We start from the raw sequence: 21,282 nt of genomic DNA, 5'->3' as shown, positions 1-21,282 counted from the left end.
GTCCGGTGCTCCGCACACGCGGCGGCCCATTTAGGTACTCCCTTTTGGAGACCCGACTTTACCGTATCCCTCAATATGATATGCAAGAAGGTGTGCATCCAACTTGCGCTTGAATCCCAGTACAGTAGTCTCTGCCACCACCTCCTCCGGGAGTGCATTCCAGGCACCCACCACTCGCTGTGTGAAACAGAACTTCCTGACATCTGTCCTGAACCTGCTGCCGCTCAGTTTCAGGCAATGACCTCTTGTCTGAAAATGTTAGCAATGCTTCTTGGTCTATTTTATCAAATCCTTTTAATATTTTAAAAGTCTCTATCAAATCGCCTCTCAGTCTTCTCTTCTCGAGGGTAAACAGTCCCAGTTTCCTGAGTCGTTCTTTGTAGCTCAAACGCTCCATTCCTTTGACAAGTTTCGTGGCTCGCCTCTGCACTTTCTCCCTCTTGAGGTATGGAGACCAGTGTTGGACACAATATTCTAAGTGCGGTCTGACCATTGTTCTTAAAAAGAGGTTGAAAGGGTGACAATTTTTGAGTGATTTGGAGGCGACTGCGGTAGAGAAGCAGTATTTCAGGGACCAGACGTCAGAGTAATGTTTTGAAGGGTTATAGAAACTTCAGACAAGATGTGCCATGTGGCATAACTTGTAAGTTTCCTGGCTCCACATCATTCCCTTGTTGGTTGGGCTGAGAACCTTTCAGTACCCTCTTGTAGATGTATAACTTATATATCTAAACTGCGTTGGGTTCCAGGGTATGCGTTTGCCATGTCTGAAGTAAGGATACAGGCAACAAGGCGTGTTCTTATACACACACTGCACGCTGGGCTCCAGGACCGTGTTTGCAAAGTCTGCACACGTTTAGCAAAATACACAAGAGGGGGCACAAACACATAGCAGCAAAAGTGAATTTCCACATTTATGTTTCCCAAATAAGTTACGATAAGGGACGGGAGGGAGAAGGGAGGCAGGTTGGTAAAGGGCTAAGTAGGCAGGAGAAGGGAGCTCCTAAGAACCAAGACCTCCTCTCCAATGGTAATAGGTTCGCTGAGGGGATTGGGGGAGGAGAAAAAAGTGTTTGGGGGAGTAGATACTCTGTAATGTTGTTCGTTCTGAGCCTTGAATAGTTCATAAAACAGGCACATTTTCCACATTTATTCTAAGCACCCTGTTATAACGTTTCCCTCTAACATAGTAACATATTAAATGATGGCAGATAAAGACCCGAATGGTCCATCCACTCTCTATACTTTAATGATTTCATTTAAATTGTTCTTTCTCTTAGATATTTCTGGGCCGGAATCTGTGCTTAGTTTCCGTCAAAGCTCATTCTAAACCATCCCAGTATTCGAAGCTATCCCCAGCCCGTCCTCAACTGAATGGCCTTATACGGGACCCAGACCGTGAACTCTAAATATCTAAATTTCCCTCTTAACTTAGTGGAAACCTTCAAACAAAGCATCTATCTGTAAAGTTCTTTTTTCATTTTGCTCTGACCTGAAGGAGGGGAGTCAGCTCCCAAAAACTTGTCATGAAATGGGTAAGGCCAGTGGCGTAGTAAGGGGGGAGGGGCGGATCGCCCTGGGCACCATCTTGGGGAGGATGCCAGCACCTCTTTCTCCTCTCCACCCCCCCCATACTTCTCTGGTTCTTTGCAAGAAGCATCTCCAATTTGCTGCTCATGCTGACCTCAGCTCTCCCTCTGAAGTCACTTCCTAGTCGCGGAACCAGGAAATGACATCAGAGGGAGAGCCAAAACCAGCATGTGAAAAATTAAAGAGGGAAGGCACATGTGCTGCAGGGGAGCCTCCTACCCTTGCTACGCCCCTGGGTCAATCCAATAAGCCCTCGTCACCTTATGCTCCCCAGATAAGCTGCACTGAGTGGGGCCATGGATTTCCAGTGATATTGCCTGGATAATGCAATTGAAAGTCATTTTGGACAGCTCCAGGGCTATGCCAGGTTGTCTGGGGCAGAGGCTGGTAATCAAGTCGGGTATCTGAGTAACTCGGGACTTGGTGATCTGGGTTATTATCTAGATAACAGCAGCCACTACCATGCCTAGATATCAGCCAGCGCCAAATATTTGCCTGTGTGTTTTAATGCTGCAGCCAGAGTTTCAAAGAAACGCCAAGAGGCTGCTTAAATACTGATCCATTTGCTTTAATTTAAAAAACTTTAGATCTGGGTTGAGAAGACAACCGTAATCTTTATCCATGTAGTAAAGCCAGCGGGGATGGGGATGAGACCTAATGCGCCCTGAACCCAGCACCCGATTACTCGACTTACCTCCGATGGATGTAGAAAGCCAAGGAGAGCACAAGCACAAGCAGAACCACTCCTGCGACAGCTCCTCCGATCGCGGCCGCTCCACTCATTGGGTCTGGGGCTACGGAACAATGGAAAAGGTCATGACATTGTTTCAGATCACTGATCGAATCATATCCAGGTCATTCTCTTCTTGGTTGGGCTGAGAACTCTTCAGCACCCTCTGGTAACCAGAGCTGAGATTGTGATGTCATAATGCCTCAATCCACCAATAAGAGCCAACCTCATCAGTGATGTAACAATGGCTTGATTGTCCTAGACTCGGCTCATTTTTATTGAATACAAGGGGGTGCTGGAAAGTTCTCAGCCCAACCAGCCGACTTCCTACATTCTGAGCTGAAAAGAGTGTGATCTTATTTCGTTGAGAATCCAAATTCTATGTTCTTGGTTGGGCTGAGAGTTTTTCAGCACCCCCTCATATAGCACCCTACATCAGTACGCCCCGACCCCGGTCGTGCCAGTCAGTTGGTGTAAGTGGAGCCAGATCTACCAATTAATTTTGTCCCAACTATGAGCCGAGTGTATTTCAAATTTCCAAATATAGCTGCGCATGGGCATGCATTACTCCCCTCAGGAAGAGCTCTGGAAATAGCTCATTAGCTGCAATGACAACAGCCCAAATTCTTTGTAAAGTTCACATTCCCTAATGCAGCTCCCGATCAAATAAGAGTCGAGTCATTTTAGTGCCCACATTTATTTATTTAGATTAGAGAACGGTATCTGGCAAATTAGTCCCCATCCCTGCAGGAACTCAATTTCTCCATCCCGTCCCTGATCCTGTCCCATTCCTGTAAGCTGTACCTTAACCTCAACAAGCCTTGAACCCTTATGCTTGAGGCTTGTGCAAATGAAGACGGAGCTTGCAGGAATGGGTATGAACAGGAAAAGAACTCGCTGGGATGGGACAATAAGTTCCTGCGGGAACAGGAAAAAGTTTGTCTCCATGTCATTCTCTACCACCGAGTTATCGGGCCAGTCCATGTGAACTGGACAGTTGTTATGTTTTTTTCTGTGGTCAGTGAAGAGACAGAGGCTGAACTGCCAGCAGGTGACCAGAACTGTATTTTGGCAGCAGCATGCACGATCCTTTCAACCTATGCACTGCACTTACAGCAACACCTGAAGGTCAATGAAAAATTAGTAGGGCATGTATCTCTGGGGTGAGCTGCATCCTGTTCTCTAACATGAAGAGTCTATAATGGCATATGATAGGGAGAGGGTAAAAGTGATACGGTTTATGTTTATTTATTTATATCCCACCTCTTCCCGAAGCGGGTTACAAAATTACATGCGATTTGCAACTAAGCGCTCCCCTGGTGCAGAGGTATCAAATAGCTCCCTTTGAAGCCCAGCAGTTAAGAACCAATAAAACTATGAAAGGCATTCAGCGAACAAACACCCCACTATGTACTCACTCTCAGAGAGGGTCTCGAACTCGTGCTCCACGCTGGAAGCGCCCTGGCCCTCCTGCGTCAGCGCCTGTACACGCACCACATAGACTGTCCCTGGCAGGAGCTTAGGGATCGTCACCGAATTACCATCGCAGCGGTGTACAGAATAGCTGTTCTCATCATTCTTAAAAAAAAAAAGTATTATTAAAGATTAATAGGCCAGAAAAGCAACCATAAACCCCTGAGAAATGCACACAAACCGCATGCGGAAGTGGATGGATTCAGGCCCATGTGCCGGGCCAGCAGGCAGAATAACCAGTTGCTTGCCAGAGTATGTCAGGAATGCAGCGGCTCGCTTTGTCTCCAGGTAACGCTGCAGCTAATTCCCGATTCTCATAAAATCTTTTCACAGAGCAAAGCTCTGGGAACAAAATGTGACAGACACGGTACCCTTTGCTTTTCTCATTCCCTGCATATCTGGCAACAATAGGTCTAAGCGGTAATGTTGCACTGGTAATCCTCACTCCCCTCCAGGCCTGTGGGTTGGAGTGAGTGCCACGAGTGAGGCCTTGTCAATCATGAAGGATTGTGTACATTTGCATGGAGGGGGAGGGGCAGTACAGCTCTGTCGGCAAAAGGTTCACATGTGCTTTATCACGGAGGAATCACCAAGTTCCAGCAGTCACAGGTGTATGTACAGAGGGAAAAGCAGTGTAGATTTCTAACAGTTAAAGGAAGAGAACATAGTGTGTGAAGCTTCACTAGAAAGAAGCTACTGGTTACAAGGGGTTGTGCGTGCACACGCAGAATGAAACGTAAACTGTGGAACACTGCTGCAGAGAGCTGCTGGTTAAGAGAGGTCGAGCGTGCGTGCAAAGAGCGAAATGCGCACCGTGGAGCGCTGCTGGTTAAGAGAGGTCGAGCGTGCGTGCAAAGAGCGAAATGCGCACCGTGGAGCGCTGCTGGTTAAGAGAGGTCGAGCGTGCGTGCAAAGAGCGAAATGCGCACCGTGGAGCGCTGCTGGTTAAGAGAGGTCGAGCGTGCGTGCAAAGAGCGAAATGCGCACCGTGGAGCGCTGCTGGTTAAGAGAGGTCGAGCGTGCGTGCAAAGAGCGAAATGCGCACCGTGGAGCGCTGCTGGTTAAGAGGTCGAGCGTGCGTGCAAAGAGCGAAATGCGCACCGTGGAGCGCTGCTGGTTAAGAGAGGTCGAGCGTGCGTGCAAAGAGCGAAATGCGCACCGTGGAGCGCTGCTGGTTAAGAGAGGTCGAGCGTGCGTGCAAAGAGCGAAATGCGCACCGTGGAGCGCTGCTGGTTAAGAGAGGTCGAGCGTGCGTGCAAAGAGCGAAATGCGCACCGTGGAGCGCTGCTGGTTAAGAGAGGTCGAGCGTGCGTGCAAAGAGCGAAATGCGCACCGTGGAGCGCTGCTGGTTAAGAGAGGTCGAGCGTGCGTGCAAAGAGCGAAATGCGCACCGTGGAGCGCTGCTGGTTAAGAGAGGTCGAGCGTGCGTGCAAAGAGCGAAATGCGCACCGTGGAACGCTGCTGGTTAAGAGAGGTCGAGCGTGCGTGCAAAGAGCGAAATGCGCACCGTGGAGCGCTGCTGGTTAAGAGAGGTCGAGCGTGCGTGCAAAGAGCGAAATGCGCACCGTGGAACGCTGCTGGTTAAGAGAGGTCGAGCGTGCGTGCAAAGAGCGAAATGCGCACCGTGGAACGCTGCTGGTTAAGAGAGGTCGAGCGTGCGTGCAAAGAGCGAAATGCGCACCGTGGAGCGCTGCTGGTTAAGAGAGGTCGAGCGTGCGTGCAAAGAGCGAAATGCGCACCGTGGAGCGCTGCTGGTTAAGAGAGGTTGGGAATGCATGCAGAAAGCAGAACACACTGTGAGAAAGTCCTACTACCTTCTTTCTGTAGGTGACTTCATACTTCCAGAAGCGGCTGTGCTGTCGAGGTACGACGATCCAGGACAGGCTCAGCGTGTTGGTGCTGCGGTCATCCAAGTTCACAGAGGTCACTCTAGGGGGTTCTGTCAGACAGAAGAATTATGTTGCCTCCTGAAAACTCTCATACGTCTCCTAGTTAAGCGAGTAGAGTATCCTATATAATAAAACCCTAGAGCGCTCATGCGCTCTTGAAATTTCGTGATCCCTGCCGCCGTGATTTCTGATCCATGGCAGCCAATCCGGTGGCAGGGAAAATTCTGGCCACTCCCCTCCTCCCGCCCTCACTCATCAATCGCTGGAGGAAGCGCAGGCAAGCTCTCTCCCTGCACCGATTGGTGCTGGCGGCGGCTGCCGGGAGGAGGGCTTCGTGGAGCGCTGCCGCACGCCAACACCTTCACAGTCTCCTTAGCGTCCTCGCCACCCCGATTGCCGCTTCTGCGACGCAGGCGGGGATAGGAAAGGGTAAGGGAGCCGAGTCAGCGGGGGTTGGGTTGGGAGGGAAGAGAAGCGGTCTGCTTCGGGTTTGTCAAGGCCTGGCTTCTTCGGGCAGCAGCAGCGTTTACAATTCGCTGCTGTTGTCGGCTTTAGGCCTTCCTCTCTGGCGGGTCCTGCCTACTTTCTGTTTCAGGAAGATGACCCGACAGAGGAAGACCTGAAGCCGGCAACAGCAATGAATTGTCAATGCTGCTGCTGCTGCTGCCCGATGAAGTTCAAAGAGGAAAGGGAGCAGAGGGGGAGAGAATGGCTTGGAGGGAAGAAGAGATGGCAGGGCATGGAGGGAAGTAGGAATGTATGCCAGACCAAGGGAAAAGGAAAGGGGAAAGGAAGGAGAAGATGCCATATGGAACAGAGAGAGAGAGAGAGAGGGCGGACACTGGATGGAAAGAGAAGAGAGGGCAGTGAATGGAAGGGGCAAGACAGAGGGTGAACAGTAGATAGAAGGGGTAGAGAGAGGGAGACAGACATTGAATGGAAGTGTGAGGGAGAGGAGGGACAGTCACTGAATGGAAGTCTAAGGCACAGGGGGAGCAGACGTTGGAAGGAAGTGGGGAGGAGAAAGAAAAAAGGGCACATGCAGGATTGAGGGAAGAGGATAGAGTTAGAAATAAAGATAGATAGGGGGCCAGGGAGAGATAGACAGAAAGAATGACAGACAGACAGCATCCAAGGAGAGAGACAAATAAGAAAAAACAACACAGACATGTACTCTAGCACCCGTTAATGTAACAGGCTTAAACACTAGTTTTTAAATAAGACACTCCTGCACCAGCATCACAGAACAACATTCTCCTCTACTGAGTGATATGTATTACACAGTTCTTCCCTTCTTCTGAACCAATCCCCTGAAAAAGTTCAGCACACTCAGACCCCACAAGGTTTCTGTAGAGTTTCTCACCAGTCTGATTCACGTTGACGGTGACCGTGCTGAGGCTGCGAGCAGAGCTGAAGGGGGACACCCCATTCCTGGCCTCCACAGTGAATGAATAGTTAACATGCGGCTCCAGGTCACTGATCTTCAGTGACGTTGCCTTCAGGTCTTGAGGCCCATCTGAGTATCGGATGCTGAGATCACATGGCTGGCATTCCCCCCCCTCAGGCCGGCACTGTTCACACACCACACTGTACACAACATCTTTTCGGCCCCCCGTGTTATGAGGTGGAGACCAGCGCAGGAGTACACTGGCGCCGAGGCCGATAGCGACGAGGTCACGGGGAGCAGTTGGAGGGCCTGAATGAAAGAAAGTCACATATCCAGACCTTAGTTGGGGGGGGGAGTGAGAGTACAAAACTTTGATCTGATCCCCCACCCTGCTCTGTGTCCCCCACCCCCATGACTCCCAAGTACCTGAACTGGTGGGGGTCCAGCAGAAAAGCTCTTCCACTGGCGGCCTGACAGCTGGCAGCTCTTTCCATGAACCACTGCCACCCCTCCCCCTATGTATTCTCAATTATCCCACAAATCTAGGGTTACCAGATTTTCCATTTGGAAAATCAGGGCTCCCCCTAGACCCTCCCCCCAGTCCCACCCATCCCCACCCCGTTACGCCCCAGTCCTGCCCCCAATCCCTCCCCCCCTCTCCACTGCCGGGTTTTGAAAAGCCATCCGGACTCGAGGACATGTCCGGGGAAGTCCGGATGTCTGCTAACCCTACACAAATCTACCACGTTAGCTGCTAAGCCTTGGGACCATTTTTTCTACATCTAAATCTTGATATAACATGAAGGGAGTGCCCACTGCCACAGGACAAGTACCTTTCCCTTAGTAACAGACGATACAGGCCTCTCTCAGTAAGGGCCCCCTTCTCACCAACCAGAATCACTCTGTAGCCACTAGGAAACTATGGTACTCACTAGTTATATCTGACAAATCACCTGGTGATTCCATAAGTGTCCAAATTTTGACTACCATCAAATAGCCTTTAAAAAAACGGTTGTCAGCACCCCCCCCCCCCCCAAACAGGTCCACTCAAAGATGCCATGGTACTTACGGGTGCAGGGGAATGAGGCTGGATCTTCCAGGGCCCGAAAATAGCCTTCTTCACAGGGGCACGAAGCAGAGCCTTTGGATGAGGGTCGGCTGTGCAGAGGACACTCCAAACAACTGCTTCCAGAGATGTCCGGTTTGAAGAAGCCAGTGGGACAGGCTGCATGGAGAGAGGAGGACACAGTCAGAAACAGGAAACATAGAAACATGACAGCAGATAAAGGCCAAATGGCTCATCTAGTCTGCACATCCGCAGTAACCATTATCTCTTTCTCTCTCCGAGAGATCAGGCCCTTTTGAATTCAGACACTATCTCTGTTTCCACCACCTCTTCTGGGAGACTTTCCATGCATCTACTACCCTTTCTGTAAAAAAGTATTTCCTCATATTACTCCGGAGCCTATCACCTCTTAACTTCATCCTATGTACTCTCATTGCAGAGTTTCCTTTCAAATGAAAGAGACTCAACTCATGCGCATTTATGCCACGTAGGTATTTAAACGTCTCTATCATATCTCCCCTCTCCCACCTATCCTCCAAAGTATACGGATTGAGATCTTTAAGTCTGTCCCCATACACCTTATGATGAAGACCACACACCATTTTAGTAGCCTTCCTCTGGACTGACTCCATCCTGTTTATATCTTTTTGAAGGTGCGGCTCCAGAATTGTACACAATATTCTAAATGAGGTCTCACCAAAGTCTTATACAGGGGCATCAATACCTCCTTTTTCCTACTAGCCCTATGCAACCTAGCATCCTTCTAGCTTTCACCGTAACCTTTTCAACCTGTTTGGCCACCTTAAGATCATCACATACAATCACACCCAAGTCCTGCTCTTCTAAGAACATAAGAATTGCCGCTGCTGGGTCTGACCAGTGGTCCATCATGCCCATCAGTCCGCTCACGCAGCATCCCTCTGGTCAAAGACCAGCGCCCTATCTGAGACTAGCTCTACCTGAGTACGTTCTGGTTCAGTAGGAACTTGTCTAACTTCGTCTTGCATCCCTGGAGGGTGTTTTCCCCTATGACGGAAGAGTGTTCCAGTTTTCCACCACTCTCTGGGTGAAGAAAAAATTCCTTACGCTCGTACGGAATCTATCCCCTTTTAACTTTAGAGAGTGCCCTCCCTTTCTCTGTACCTTGGAGAGGGTGAACAACCTGTCCTTATCTACTAAGTCTATTCCCTTCATTATCTTGAATGTTTCGATCATGTCCCCTCTCACTCTTCTCTGTTTGTGCACATAAGTTCTTCATTCCCCTAAACTGTACCATTCCTTCGGGTTTTTGCAGCCCAAATGCATGACCTTGCATTTCTTAGCATTAAATTTTAGCTGCCAAATTTCAGACCATTCTTCAAGCTTTGCCGGGTCTTTCTTCATGTTATTAGTAATAATAACTTTATTTTTATATACCGCCATACCACAAACAGATCTGAGTGGTTTACAAGGGAAGAGACTATATACAGGCAGCGACATTACAGCAAATTTTTGAATTTACATTGGTTTGTTAAGTTTAGTCAGGTTTATCTGGAAGTGTATTGAAAGTACATCAGGTTGAGGTGGGGTCAGAGAAATTTGTCAAAGAGATAAGTTTTTATTGACTTCCTAAACGTTTGGTACGAAAGTGCGTTTGAGATGAAGTTGGTTAAACATTTGCTCCATTTGCCTGCTTGGAATGATAATGTTCTATCGAGTATCTCTTGTAGGTGCAGCCCTTTAGGGATGGAAAAGCGAACAGGTAAGTACTGCGTGTATTTGCTGTGCCTGGGAATTCGAACTGGTGAGACAGATAGGTTGGGGATGATCCTGTCATGGTTTGGAAGCAAAGGCAAGCAAACTTAAAGATGACCCTTGTAGTTTTTTGTGATATGGGCTTACATGGTCTGATTTCTTGAGGCCGTAAATGAGACGGACTGCAGCATTTTGGATGACTTTCAGTCATTTGATGGGTTTTTTGAGAGATCCCAAGTATATAATGTTGCAGTAGTTATTCACACCAACCGGGGTGTCTACTCTATTCCAGATTTTGGTATCATTTGCAAAGAGGCAAATCTTACCCGACAGCTCCCTCAACTCCCTGTATCTGCAGAATAGGCTAATCAGGCTTCTGAGCCCCTCTCTGTAACTACTGGGGAGGGAATCTTTCAAAAAAAAACACAGGTATAGGCTAATAAGGATTTCTGAAATTTACGCCCCCCTTCCCCCCCCCCCCATTTCTGAAGGTGATTGCAAGGTGGGGTGAGGTAGAGGGAAGCAAACAAAGTAGTTAGTTTTGCATTTTCAAAACTATGTGCGGTTTTCTGCCCAGAAAAGGTTCCCACAGAAAAGCAGGTACAAATCTCCACCGAGACTCGATTGGCATCCCTTTAAGAATTCTTGCTAAATCTGTTGGAAAAAGTGCCAGTGGACTTTGCATCTGCCCACCCAGTTTTGAAAATTGCCCTGACATTTTTATAACTAGAGAGAAAGTACAATCCTAAATCCCTTTCCTCCTATAGAAACGGGAGCTACAGAGAAAACTTCAAAAGCAAATCATTCCCCTCCTGTCTCCATCCCTGGGTGGGGGGTACCTTAAACAGACTGAGAAGAGTGGGAAGAGGCATTCCTCTAAATATAAAGCCCCTTTAGTTAACCTAACAGCAGGTAGCAGCTGGTGCCCAGCATGGGGGTGGGGGCGAGGCTGGAGCCCGCATGCAGGAATTGGGTTACAGCAGGATCTTCCCACAGCAATCCCAACCCCTTTCAGGGAACAGAACAAGCACCTGTTGCGACCCTTTCCCTTCCCACCTGATCCCATCCATCCTGGCGTACCTCTCCTGCTGCGAGCGAACGGCGGGAGGTCAGTCCCAGAGTCTCTATTTTCAGCCCTCCAGCCTTGAGGCGGAGGGATGGGAACAGGGGCAGCGTTTATCACTGCCTTTTTCCGATCTAGTATCTTGAGCTGAAAGAGTGCTGGGCAGTTTTCACCCGCAGGGACTTTTATTGCCAGGACAAATCATCCCCCACCCAGCTCTGCAGTGTCTCTTGCCAATTCTTGGCAGGCTTCAGGCCTCCCGTTCCCCTGTTCCATTCAGAAACGTTCCACTACTGTGCAGGGATTCGACTACTTTATTATGTAACTAGAATGTTAGTCTAGAGCAGTGGTCTCAAACTCAAACCCTCTGCAGGGCCACATTTAGGATTTGTAGGTACTTGGAAGGCCTAAGAAAAAATAGTTAATGTCTTATTAAAGAAATGACGATTTTGCATGAGGTAAAACTCTTTATAGTTTATAAATCTTTCCTTTTGGCTAAATCTTAATAATAATACTGTCATTTATAGCTAAAGAGACATATGATCAAGGAACTGTTTTATTTTACTTTTGTGATGATGAGAAACATACCTGGTGGGCCGCGAGTTTGAGACCACCAGTCTAGAATGAACATAATACATTACCTGTGACTGTTAACTTACCTCCCCTTTTACTAAACCGTGATAGCGGTTATTTTGCAGGGAGCAGCGCTGAATGCTCCTCGCAGCTCCCGACACTCATAGAGTTTCCTATGAGCATCTTGAGCAGCGCGGCTCCCTGCGCTAATAACCGCTATCGCAGTTTAGCAAAAAAAAGGGGGGTTAGAATGAATAGGTTAATTTAGGCTGTGTGAACGTTAATTTAGGAAGTACAAGCTTTCAATAAATGCCACTGCAACTTGTCTAATTATTACTATGTAATTCGTTCAGCCAAGTATTTTGTACGTTACCCTGGAACCTGTTCTGAGATCTCTGGGGAGGATGGAAATCCAGTGGTGCCAGTTTGAGAAAACTCATTCCCAGGGTACATCAACTCATCCTAAGGGAAGAGCTAAAGAATTTATGAACAAGGGAGCAGAGATGTGGGTCAAACGTCCAGAACAGGCGAAAGACTGTTCGCAGGCACAGGACAGGCAGAAACGGGCTGGGGCACATCCAGTGATCTTTCGGAATGTCCTGGTATTTATTATAGCACAAGAGAAGGGCCGAGCGGTTCTTATCCTGGTAACATTTTCCGTGTGCTTCATCATCATCACCAGACAGGCATCTCCATCAGAACTTCTCCAAACCAATTTTCCACGATGGCTTGAAGCGCTGAGAGAGAGAATCGCACCAGTACAAGTCATCTTCCATCCTGCACCTGGTTTCACATACAGGAACAAGGGGCCCCTCCATTCCTCCCCGGTGATTCACCAGCAAAAGGGATTTTCCAAGAGAAAGCCTGCAGTCTACCTCGTATGTGGGAGGGGGAGGAGAGCAGATGAAGATACTGTACATTGGATGGAAACATCTAGCGCCCTAGACGATTACCACTTGCTTCCTGGCACCTGCTGTCTCTAGCTGGGCTCCAGAGAGGAGGTCCTGCCGCCGCCACCACAGAGACTGGCAGACGAGAGGGAAGAGAGGCCGAGGCAAGGCAGAGACTGGTCACAGTGGTTCTTAAACCTGTCCGGTTGGAATTCAAGATATCCCAAATGAATGTGCATAAGGCAGATTTGCATGCCTGTCACCTCTATTTTATGCAAATCTGCCTTATGCATATTCATGAACACCCCCCCTCCTCCCGAGACAGGTTTAAGAGCTACTGGACTCGGGTAAGGAAATGGGAGATTGTGAGCAAAGTAGGTGAAAACAAAAAAAGAAAGGAAAATCCAGCAAATGTTCAGTACACAGTGGTGGCTAAGAAAGCCAAGAGGTTAAAAGGAATAGAGAACCGACTGCAAATATTTGAATGCCTTTATAATGAAAACGATAAAAGGGGATGGGATGACTTCCCTATGAGGAAAGGGCTCTTCAGCTTGGAGAAGAGATAGCTGAGGGAAGATATGACAGAGGCCTAGAAAATACACTTGTTTATTCTTTCTAAAAATGCAAGGGCTAGGAAGTGCACAATGAAGCTGCTACTATAAGTATTACATTTGAAACAAAATCAGAGAATATATTCTTTACTCGATGTGTATTGTAATTAAACTCTGGAATTTTTTTTGACAGGAGTTAGCCTAGCATGGTTTAAACAAACAAACAAACAAACATGTTTGGACAACTTCCTAAAAGAAAAGTCCAGAAGCCATTATTCACATGGACTTGAGGAAATCCACTGCCTATTCCTAGGATAAGCAGCAGAAAATCTGTTTTACTCTTTTGGGATCGTGACCTGGATCAGCCACTGTTGGGAGCAGGATACTGAGCTCGATGGACCTTTGATCTTCCAGTACAGCGATGCTTATGTACTTATATTTTTCCATCTGCATGAAAACATGTTTCCCAGCACATCCTGATGGTGAGAAATCCCCATTACTCTGGTCCCTTTTCTCCAGTGTGGTGCAATAAGATCTTCAAAATGTAATATACGCTTACAAGGCTCTCTGCTCCCAGCGAATTTGCTGTTTCATTTGTTTCTCAAGTCTGATTGAGCATGAGAGAAAGGTTACTTTTGTGTCTTCTCTGAAATATTTCAATTTACAAGTTTATTTTTGGAGAATAAGCTTTCTGGGAATGTGTCAGAATCCTTTAAAAGCTGCAGCCTCTGAATTGCCTCGTTCAAGGGAGCTCACACCTCTCTCATAAGTCTTTCCTCACCTGTCCTCCACCTTCCAGTTCACCCACACTTAAGTACCCGTACCAAGCCAGGTGTGCGCATCTGACGACGCTCCCATTCACCAGCTTGCTTATCCTCGCTCATGTGGGGAGGCGGCATGCTGTCTCTCTTCCTTCATGCTTTTCTGGCCATCTCTCACCTCTCTGTTCCCAGAGACTGGGGGTCCTGGGCAGGAAGGACCTAAAGGTCTGGGATTTGCAAACGTGCTGAGCAGCAATCTGCCTATCATTAACCCTTTCAGGACCATAAGGATCGTAGGCCAATTTTTGTGGTTTTGATGACATTTTTATGGTAAAAAGGGCTTGTAGATGCCAAAAAATTGATTTTTTTTGTGAAATATCATTATTTTTATTTAAAAAAATCACACTTCTGGCTTATGGACAGTGTGGCAAGTGAATATTCTCGTCAATCTAGCAACGACGCTAATGAATGAATGTCGGAACCAGTTTGTTTACATAAAGGCAGTATCATATGGAATCCGTACATATCAAATTTAGAACTGTAGACTATCCCAATCAAAATTTATAGGATTTTAAAGTTATGGGACAAATATGTCCCTTGGTCCTGAAAGGGTTAAAGGCCTCAAAGCAGGTGCCTGCCAATTGTACTCCTATGTTTAAGGATCATATTTCTGGAGCAGGGTCCCTGGCTGGGGTGGACTGACCATATAGGCAACTGGGCAGGACTCGAGGGCCCAGAACAGTTGGGGGTCCAGCACTTCCCACCTGCTCTCAGCTTGTCCTGCCCCCTTCCGACGTAACTTCCTACTCTAGCGCAGATGGGACGCAGCAGAGAATCGGCCACAGAAAGCTGAAGGCCAAGGGAACCACTGCCATTGCCCCTGCCTTCGGGGGGGGGGGGGGGACCTAGATGCCTGTCAGTCCACCTTCGGTCCCTGTTGATATCAAGGTTTCCAAAACCATCTGCACTTGAAGTCCTAGGTGCGATCTTTGGGGAGGGAGAAGCGGAGTCCTAGGTCTTGCTTTTCTTTGCAATCCTAAGGGACTCCCATCCCCCCACCCACTTCATCCTGAACACTCTGCCAGCCCTCAAGCGCCAAGACTCCCTAGGACCCAACTTCAGGCTTAGAAGGGAAGTGTGAGGCGATGATTTTGGCAGTCTCTACACTGCACAAACCAGTACACGACATGCAAGAGACTCAACACAGTCTGGAGAAAAAGGAGGGAAGCGGAAAATCCTTCCCGTCTCCAGCAGGATGAAGGGATGGGAACAAGCACAGCAGCAACAGCCCTAATGAAATCCCCAGGGAGCGCCCCCAGCTCTTTGGGAGATAATCTGAAGGGGATTAAGAGGTCTCCTCTGCTCTGACCCCCCTCCCCCACCCTCGCACGCACAAATGTCTTCATTGAGTGCAGACAGTTAACGTGCTCAGAGCGGCACGCTGGGGATCCCGCGCCAGCCACCATTTACTCTTTATCCTCTTGCAGAGAGGTGCATGAACCCCCTTCTCAGGGCCCGTTTTTCCCAGGACAGATTGGCGAAGAGGAGGGGTCAGCCAACTCTCTTGACCTTTCTTGCAAGAGAAAAAAATCCACACAGCCAAAGAAAGCAATGTATAACGCTGAAAGGAGATGCTTGCATGAAAGGAGGAGTTACAAAAGAAACTAGGGGGGAGGGAAGGGGGCGAGTAAATGGCAGGGATTGTGTGCCGGAGGCATCTGTCAGTGTGAGAGGCGGGTGGGGCTGTCCTTGTACTCAGCGGCCATGACCACTGGCCCAGCTGGTGTAATAGTCACTTTTAGGGATACCAGCTTCAGCTATCCACGTCCCCCTGGAAACCATCAGTCTTGCCTTCCAAACAGAGCAGGCACTCCCACAGCGGCCAATCAAGTAAGTAAAGCCATTCCTTTCCTCTGGAACGCATTGCTAGAGGTTGTGATAAAAACGGATAGCATAGCTGGTTTTAAGAAAGGTTTGGACAAGTTCCTGGAGGAAAAGTCCATAGGCTGTTATTGAGAAAGACATGGGGGAAGCCACTGCTTGCCCTGGATCGGTAGCATGGAATGTTGCTACTCTTTGGGTTTTGGCCAGGTGCTAGTGACCTGGATTGGCCACTGTGAGAACGGGCTACTGGACCATTAGTCTGACCCAGTAAGGCTATTCTTATGTTTCCAGTCCTCTACGCAGAGCTGGCGTCCGCCAAAACATTTCTGACAGTCATTCAAGAAAATGAATCAATATGAGATGTCTGATGCCACTTTAGATGCCATAAAGAGTGGGGATGGGTAGCATGGGCTCCAGATTTGGTGGCACTGCAGCACTGTGGATTTGTGGACCAGAGTTTAGTGCAAAAAAAGTTAAGTGCAGCAGTGCAGAATGAAAGGCCCAGTGACCAGGTCTCACACTCAGGAGGAGCGGGAAGCACATGTGTTTTGGGACCATTTCATAGCCTCACTGACAGCAGTGAAGAGGGCCGAGAAATATTCAGGTCCAAGGCGTGGAGGTGGCAGGAGTGAGATGTGAACCCTGCTTCTCTACAATTGCCACAAGGCCACTTCCTCACCCCCACAAATTTAGAGAATGACACAGGGACACATTTTTCCATGACCTCGCAGGAACTCATTTCCCGGCCTGGTGAGTCCTTTTCCTGTCCCTGCCCCATTCCTGCAAGCTCCGTCCTCATCTGCACAAGCCTCAAACGCTTTAAAATCATAAGCAGCAACATACTAGAGCTGAGATTGTGATGTCATAATGCCTCATTCCACCAATGCCTAAGCTCCGCCCTCATCCGCACAAGCCTCAAACACTTTCAAATCCTAAGTAGCAACATTCTAGAGCTGAGATTGTGATGTCATAATGCCTCACTCCACCAATGCCTAAGCTCTGTCCTCATCTGCACAAGCCTCAGACACTTTAAAGTCCTAAGTAGCAACATTCTAGAGCTGAGATTGTGATGTCATAATGCCTCATTCCACCAATGCCTAAGCTCCGTCCTCATCTGCACAAGCCTCGAACACTTTCAAATCCTAAGTAGCAACTAAACTAAACTAAACTAAACCTTAGGTTTGTATACCGCACCATCTCCGCGTGCGCAGAGCTCGGCACGGTTTACATGGGTTGAGAGGAAAGGAACTACAAGGAAAGGAAATAGGAGAGGGACTGAGGAGATAGAGGGGGACAGGAAACTAGAGCACAGGAGGTGATTAGGTTTTTGAAAAGAGCCAAGTTTTCAAGTGTTTGCGGAAGGATTGGAAGGAGCTAGAATTTCTGAGCGGGGAAGAAAGGTTGTTCCAGAGTTCTGTGGTTCTAAAGGGGAGGGATGTTCCAAGTTTTCCTGCGCGGGATATACCTTTTATAGAAGGGAAAGATAGTTTCAGTTTTTGGGAGGATCTAGTCGAGAGCGGGTTTGAGGAATTCCAGAAGAGTGGGATAACAGGAGGAAGGACGCCATGTAGAATCTTGAAGGCTATGCAGGCACATTTATAGAGGACTCTGGAGTACACTGGGAGCCAGTGAAGCTTGGAGAGGAGTGGGGAAACGTGGTCGAACTTGCCTTTTGCGAAAATAAGCAACATTCTAGAGCTCAGATTGTGATGTCATAATGCCTCATTCCACCAATGCCTGAACTCCGTCCTCATCTGCACAAGCTTTAAACACTTAACATCATAAGTGTTCGAGGCTTGAGCAGTTAAGGACGGAGCTTACAGGAATGGGGCAGGGACAGCGACAGGTCGTGGAAATTGAATTCCTGCAGGGACAGGGAAATAATTGTCCCCGAGAGAATCTCAAAGTTCTGACCCATTCCCTGTGAATTCTGGGTCTGGTTGTCCTCATGGAGCAGGCCAGAGATTACCAGAGAGCATTCTGAATTGGTGACCCACAGAAAGGACGTCTGTCACAGTGGCAGCTACACTGGTTCTTGGGCAAGGGGCCTGTATCATACGTAGGCATCTGTGAGCTTGAAATCCAGTGAAGGGCATCATTTCAAAATGTTGCTGTCTATGATCCCATTGAGGGCTATGATACAGGCCCAGCTGTCTCGTGCCATCTCTTCACCACTCCGTGTTCTGCCAGGTTTCTCTCCCACCCCACCTTCCACTGAATTTCTGGGGGTCAGTGTACTTGGAAGGAGGGTTCAAGACCACTGGCAGACGAACCACTCACTGCCCTGAAACCCTACCTCATAGCTGACCATCCAATACTCTCACCAGCCGAGATGCCTCCTCCCGCACCCCACTGCCAGCCTGACAAAAAAAAAAAATCAATATCACTTTAATTCAAGTCTCCGCACCATCACAGCCCCACCACTCCCTCAGCAATTTGCGATGTGAAGAAACATTGAACTCTCAGTAAACCCACTGCGCTGGGGGTGGGGCAAGCACAGAGTGAGGACGTGAGTTAAGGGAGAACGGCACGCAGTAACGAGGCGCAGAGCTGTCGTATCCCGCATCAGACTGCACAAGATCACCAGCAAGACGGGAGGAAAACGAACAGCTCAGAATATGAACCTGCATCTTTTTTTTTCTCTGGGTCGTATTCCTGCATCTCTCCCCTTAGATAAAGAATTTGTCCCCTCTATGAGTCGCAGGCTCTGCCTCCATGGCATGTATCTGATGAGAAACCACCCCACCCTGTGCATGGGATGGGGGCAGCTGTGTGAGCTAAAGGTTTCAAAACCCACAGACCACTTTACCACTGACGAGGATGTGGTCTAGTGCTTGGAGCAATGAGCCAAGAATCAGGAAGCCAGGGGTTCAAACCCTGCATCAGCCATCAACACTCCCTGTCATTATCTCCTGTTGCCTAATGTTGGAGTGTAAGCTCATTAGGGAAGGGACATATTGCCCTGTTGAGAACTGTACACATCCAGTAAGGCTTTAAACAAGATTAGTGTTATCAATTAACTTCCATATTTCACTGCCAGCCCCTCACAGCCTACTTCCTCCCCTCCTTCCCTTCACTGCAGTTGTGAAATTATACTTTCACCTTGAAAACGAGAATAAGTCAATAAACCTTTTTCCCACTGTGATATCTAAGTGGCAAAGAACGGCATATCCACATGCTGCCTTCTCCACCCTGAGAAGAGGTCCATTGGCCCTTCGCTGCGACTGGCTTCTGATGTCATGAGCGACACGATGGTCCACGGGAGCCGTTCAATACATTTACAAAACCAGTGCAACCACAAGAGATTGTTCGGGGCCTCTTCTAGGCTAACAAGAAGAGAAAGGCCCTTTGGGCCAAGATTGAGGAAATGAAAAGTGTGACCTCTCCAAAACAAGGAAAGTGGTCAAGGACTCCCCCCACCGCCGTGTCCCACATGTGTGAAGTTTTGCAGTTAAGAGTTTTCGGTTTCTATTCAAATCTTAAAATTATACTTCATAACTACAGAATCAGGTTCCAAAGGGCAGGAATTCCTGGCTCACTTTTCCTATTTTGGCAGGCATGGTGTTGAGGGATGAGCCAGAACTCCATACAAAGAGGTGTGGGGGGGGGGTCAGATCCCCCCCACCCTGCAAGGAGCTGTTCCAGGTACACTGGCTTCTACAGCACTGAAGAGTTTTTGCAGACAAACATGAAAAGTTCCTGCTTTAGCATCCGCAAAGCCAACCGACTCCACAGGAATCCCCAGAAATCCCCCCTGGGCTGTGGGGAGGAACCCGGGTGAAGTCTTTGCAACAGGAGTCAGGAACAAACGTGGAGCTTTTTCCTATAAGGATGTGACGAGAAGCCAGTGGCCAACTCTCCAAAGGAAAGCCAGAGGTCTTGTCCGGGACATCCTTGAGGAAATGTGATGGAAATCCGACACTTCCGAACAGCAGCAGCGGACTGCAGGGTGGACCCCCCCCCCCTCAAAAAACCAGATCAAACTATCAGGGGCTTCCGAAGGACAAGGAAGCCAGATCTGAAATCAGCAGAACCCACCAACTGTTCTTTGCGGACTCTGACCTCACTCGCGCACAACGCCAGCAGAGAGAACATTCCTTCCAATTCTGCCTTTCGCTTCGCTTCTGCTGACGTTTTTCAGCTCAGCTCTGGAAAAACAGGGGCCAACACCCAGAGCCACATATGGACCTCTTTCAGTTCACACCACACACTTTCATTTTTCAGGCAGAGCAGTGATAAACATTGTGTTTCTCATTCTTCCCTGGGACTTTCCCAGATGACAAGGCGGCACTCCGGGTGCGAGCAACCATTCGCCCAGGGCACTGACTGGTGTGTAGGAAGAATCACGGAGAATGGCTGCACCTCCCCCCCCCCCCTCAACCACTGCACTACCATGAAGAGAGGAGCAGGTGGAGCATTTTCACCAAGAATGGCAGTGACTGAGGATGCAGCTCTCCAAAGTAACAGAAGCATCTTCCTTTTGAGGTGAGGAGTGGCCTAGACACCTTGTGTCTGGAGGGCGTCTGCGCGTGCATGGATGTCGACACGATGATTTCATATGCGGTTCTGAGTTTCTATAAAGGAAATCTGGCAACCCTAGCCTAACACCTCAACAGCCAAGCTGGGTTTCCATGTTGAACAATGTAGGAAGGTCTCAGGTGGCTTCACAGAAATCCCACATGGAACGAGGAGGCACGCCGGCCCCAGGAGTGGCCTTTTGACACAATAGATCATCATCTTGTACTGAGCAGACTCAGATCGTTAAGAAGAAGTGAACACATTTTTCGATGGGTTTCAGTCATATTTTTCTGAGTGTTCATCAAGGGTGATCTTTAATAACTCATCTTTCAGTGCAATTTCAACAAATTATGATATCCCACAAGGTTCAATAAACATCTTCTTGGCCCTTCTACCAACTCTAAGCCAATCAATTGGATTTACACCATTCGCATATGCTGACGATGGTCAACTTTTGTGCCCTCTAGATCCAAATTCCACGGAGGAACTTTCGTGTGTCTATGAAAAGTTATTCAAAATTTCCAAATGGCTGAACGCAAACAAACAGCCAAAACAAAAGTCACGTTATTCCCATGGAAGGAAGGGCAAAAATTAGGATCACAGATAAATATTGATAGCATACCATTACAAGAGATCTCAAATGTTCAAATATTAGGAGTTATTCTAGATCAGAAACTCAATTATCACGAACAAATAAGTACAGTGATGATTCGGTCATTAACCCCATTCCTTGACGAGACTTCTCTGAATATTCTAATACACTCGCTGGTCATTTCAAAACTAGATTACTGTAACTCATTTATATAAAGGTCTAACATTAAAGGAACTACTCAGACTTCAAATAATACAAAACATTGCAATAAAAAGAATCGCTAAAAAGAAAAAATTTGACGTTACCTCCCTTTTACAGAAAGCTTATTGGTTACTCATAACCCACAGAATTTCCTACAAATTAGCACTGACAAAGCTCCCGCATTCTTAGAAAGACACCTGATTCCATATGCTCCCTTTAGATCAGGGGTGTCAAAGTCCTTCCTCGAGGGCCGCAATCCAGTCGGGTTTTCAGGATTTCCCCAATGAATATGCATGAGATCTATTTGCATGCACTGCTTTCATTGTTTGCTAATAGCTCTCATGCATATTCATTGGGGAAGTCCTGAAAACCCGACTGGA

At 48.0% G+C, this 21,282-nt stretch overlaps 1 protein-coding gene across 1 annotated transcript in view; it reads right to left on the bottom strand.

The window, feature by feature from the left end:
* The window catches only part of EPHA2 (EPH receptor A2), a 59,390-nt gene that overhangs the window by 16,699 nt on the left and 21,409 nt on the right, over positions 1–21,282 (bottom strand). The window contains exons 4-8 of the mRNA XM_033922099.1: positions 8,139–8,294; positions 7,046–7,378; positions 5,608–5,732; positions 3,739–3,898; positions 2,285–2,384 (exon numbers count right to left, since the gene is read on the bottom strand). Coding sequence (XP_033777990.1) covers positions 2,285–2,384; positions 3,739–3,898; positions 5,608–5,732; positions 7,046–7,378; positions 8,139–8,294 — 874 coding nt within the window. The remainder of the gene's footprint in view (positions 1–2,284; positions 2,385–3,738; positions 3,899–5,607; positions 5,733–7,045; positions 7,379–8,138; positions 8,295–21,282) is intronic.

The sequence above is a fragment of the Geotrypetes seraphini genome, chromosome 15, assembly GCF_902459505.1.
Source record: "Geotrypetes seraphini chromosome 15, aGeoSer1.1, whole genome shotgun sequence".
Taxonomy (NCBI): Eukaryota; Metazoa; Chordata; class Amphibia; order Gymnophiona; family Dermophiidae; genus Geotrypetes; species Geotrypetes seraphini.
This window is presented reverse-complemented; position numbering and strand designations above follow the sequence as displayed.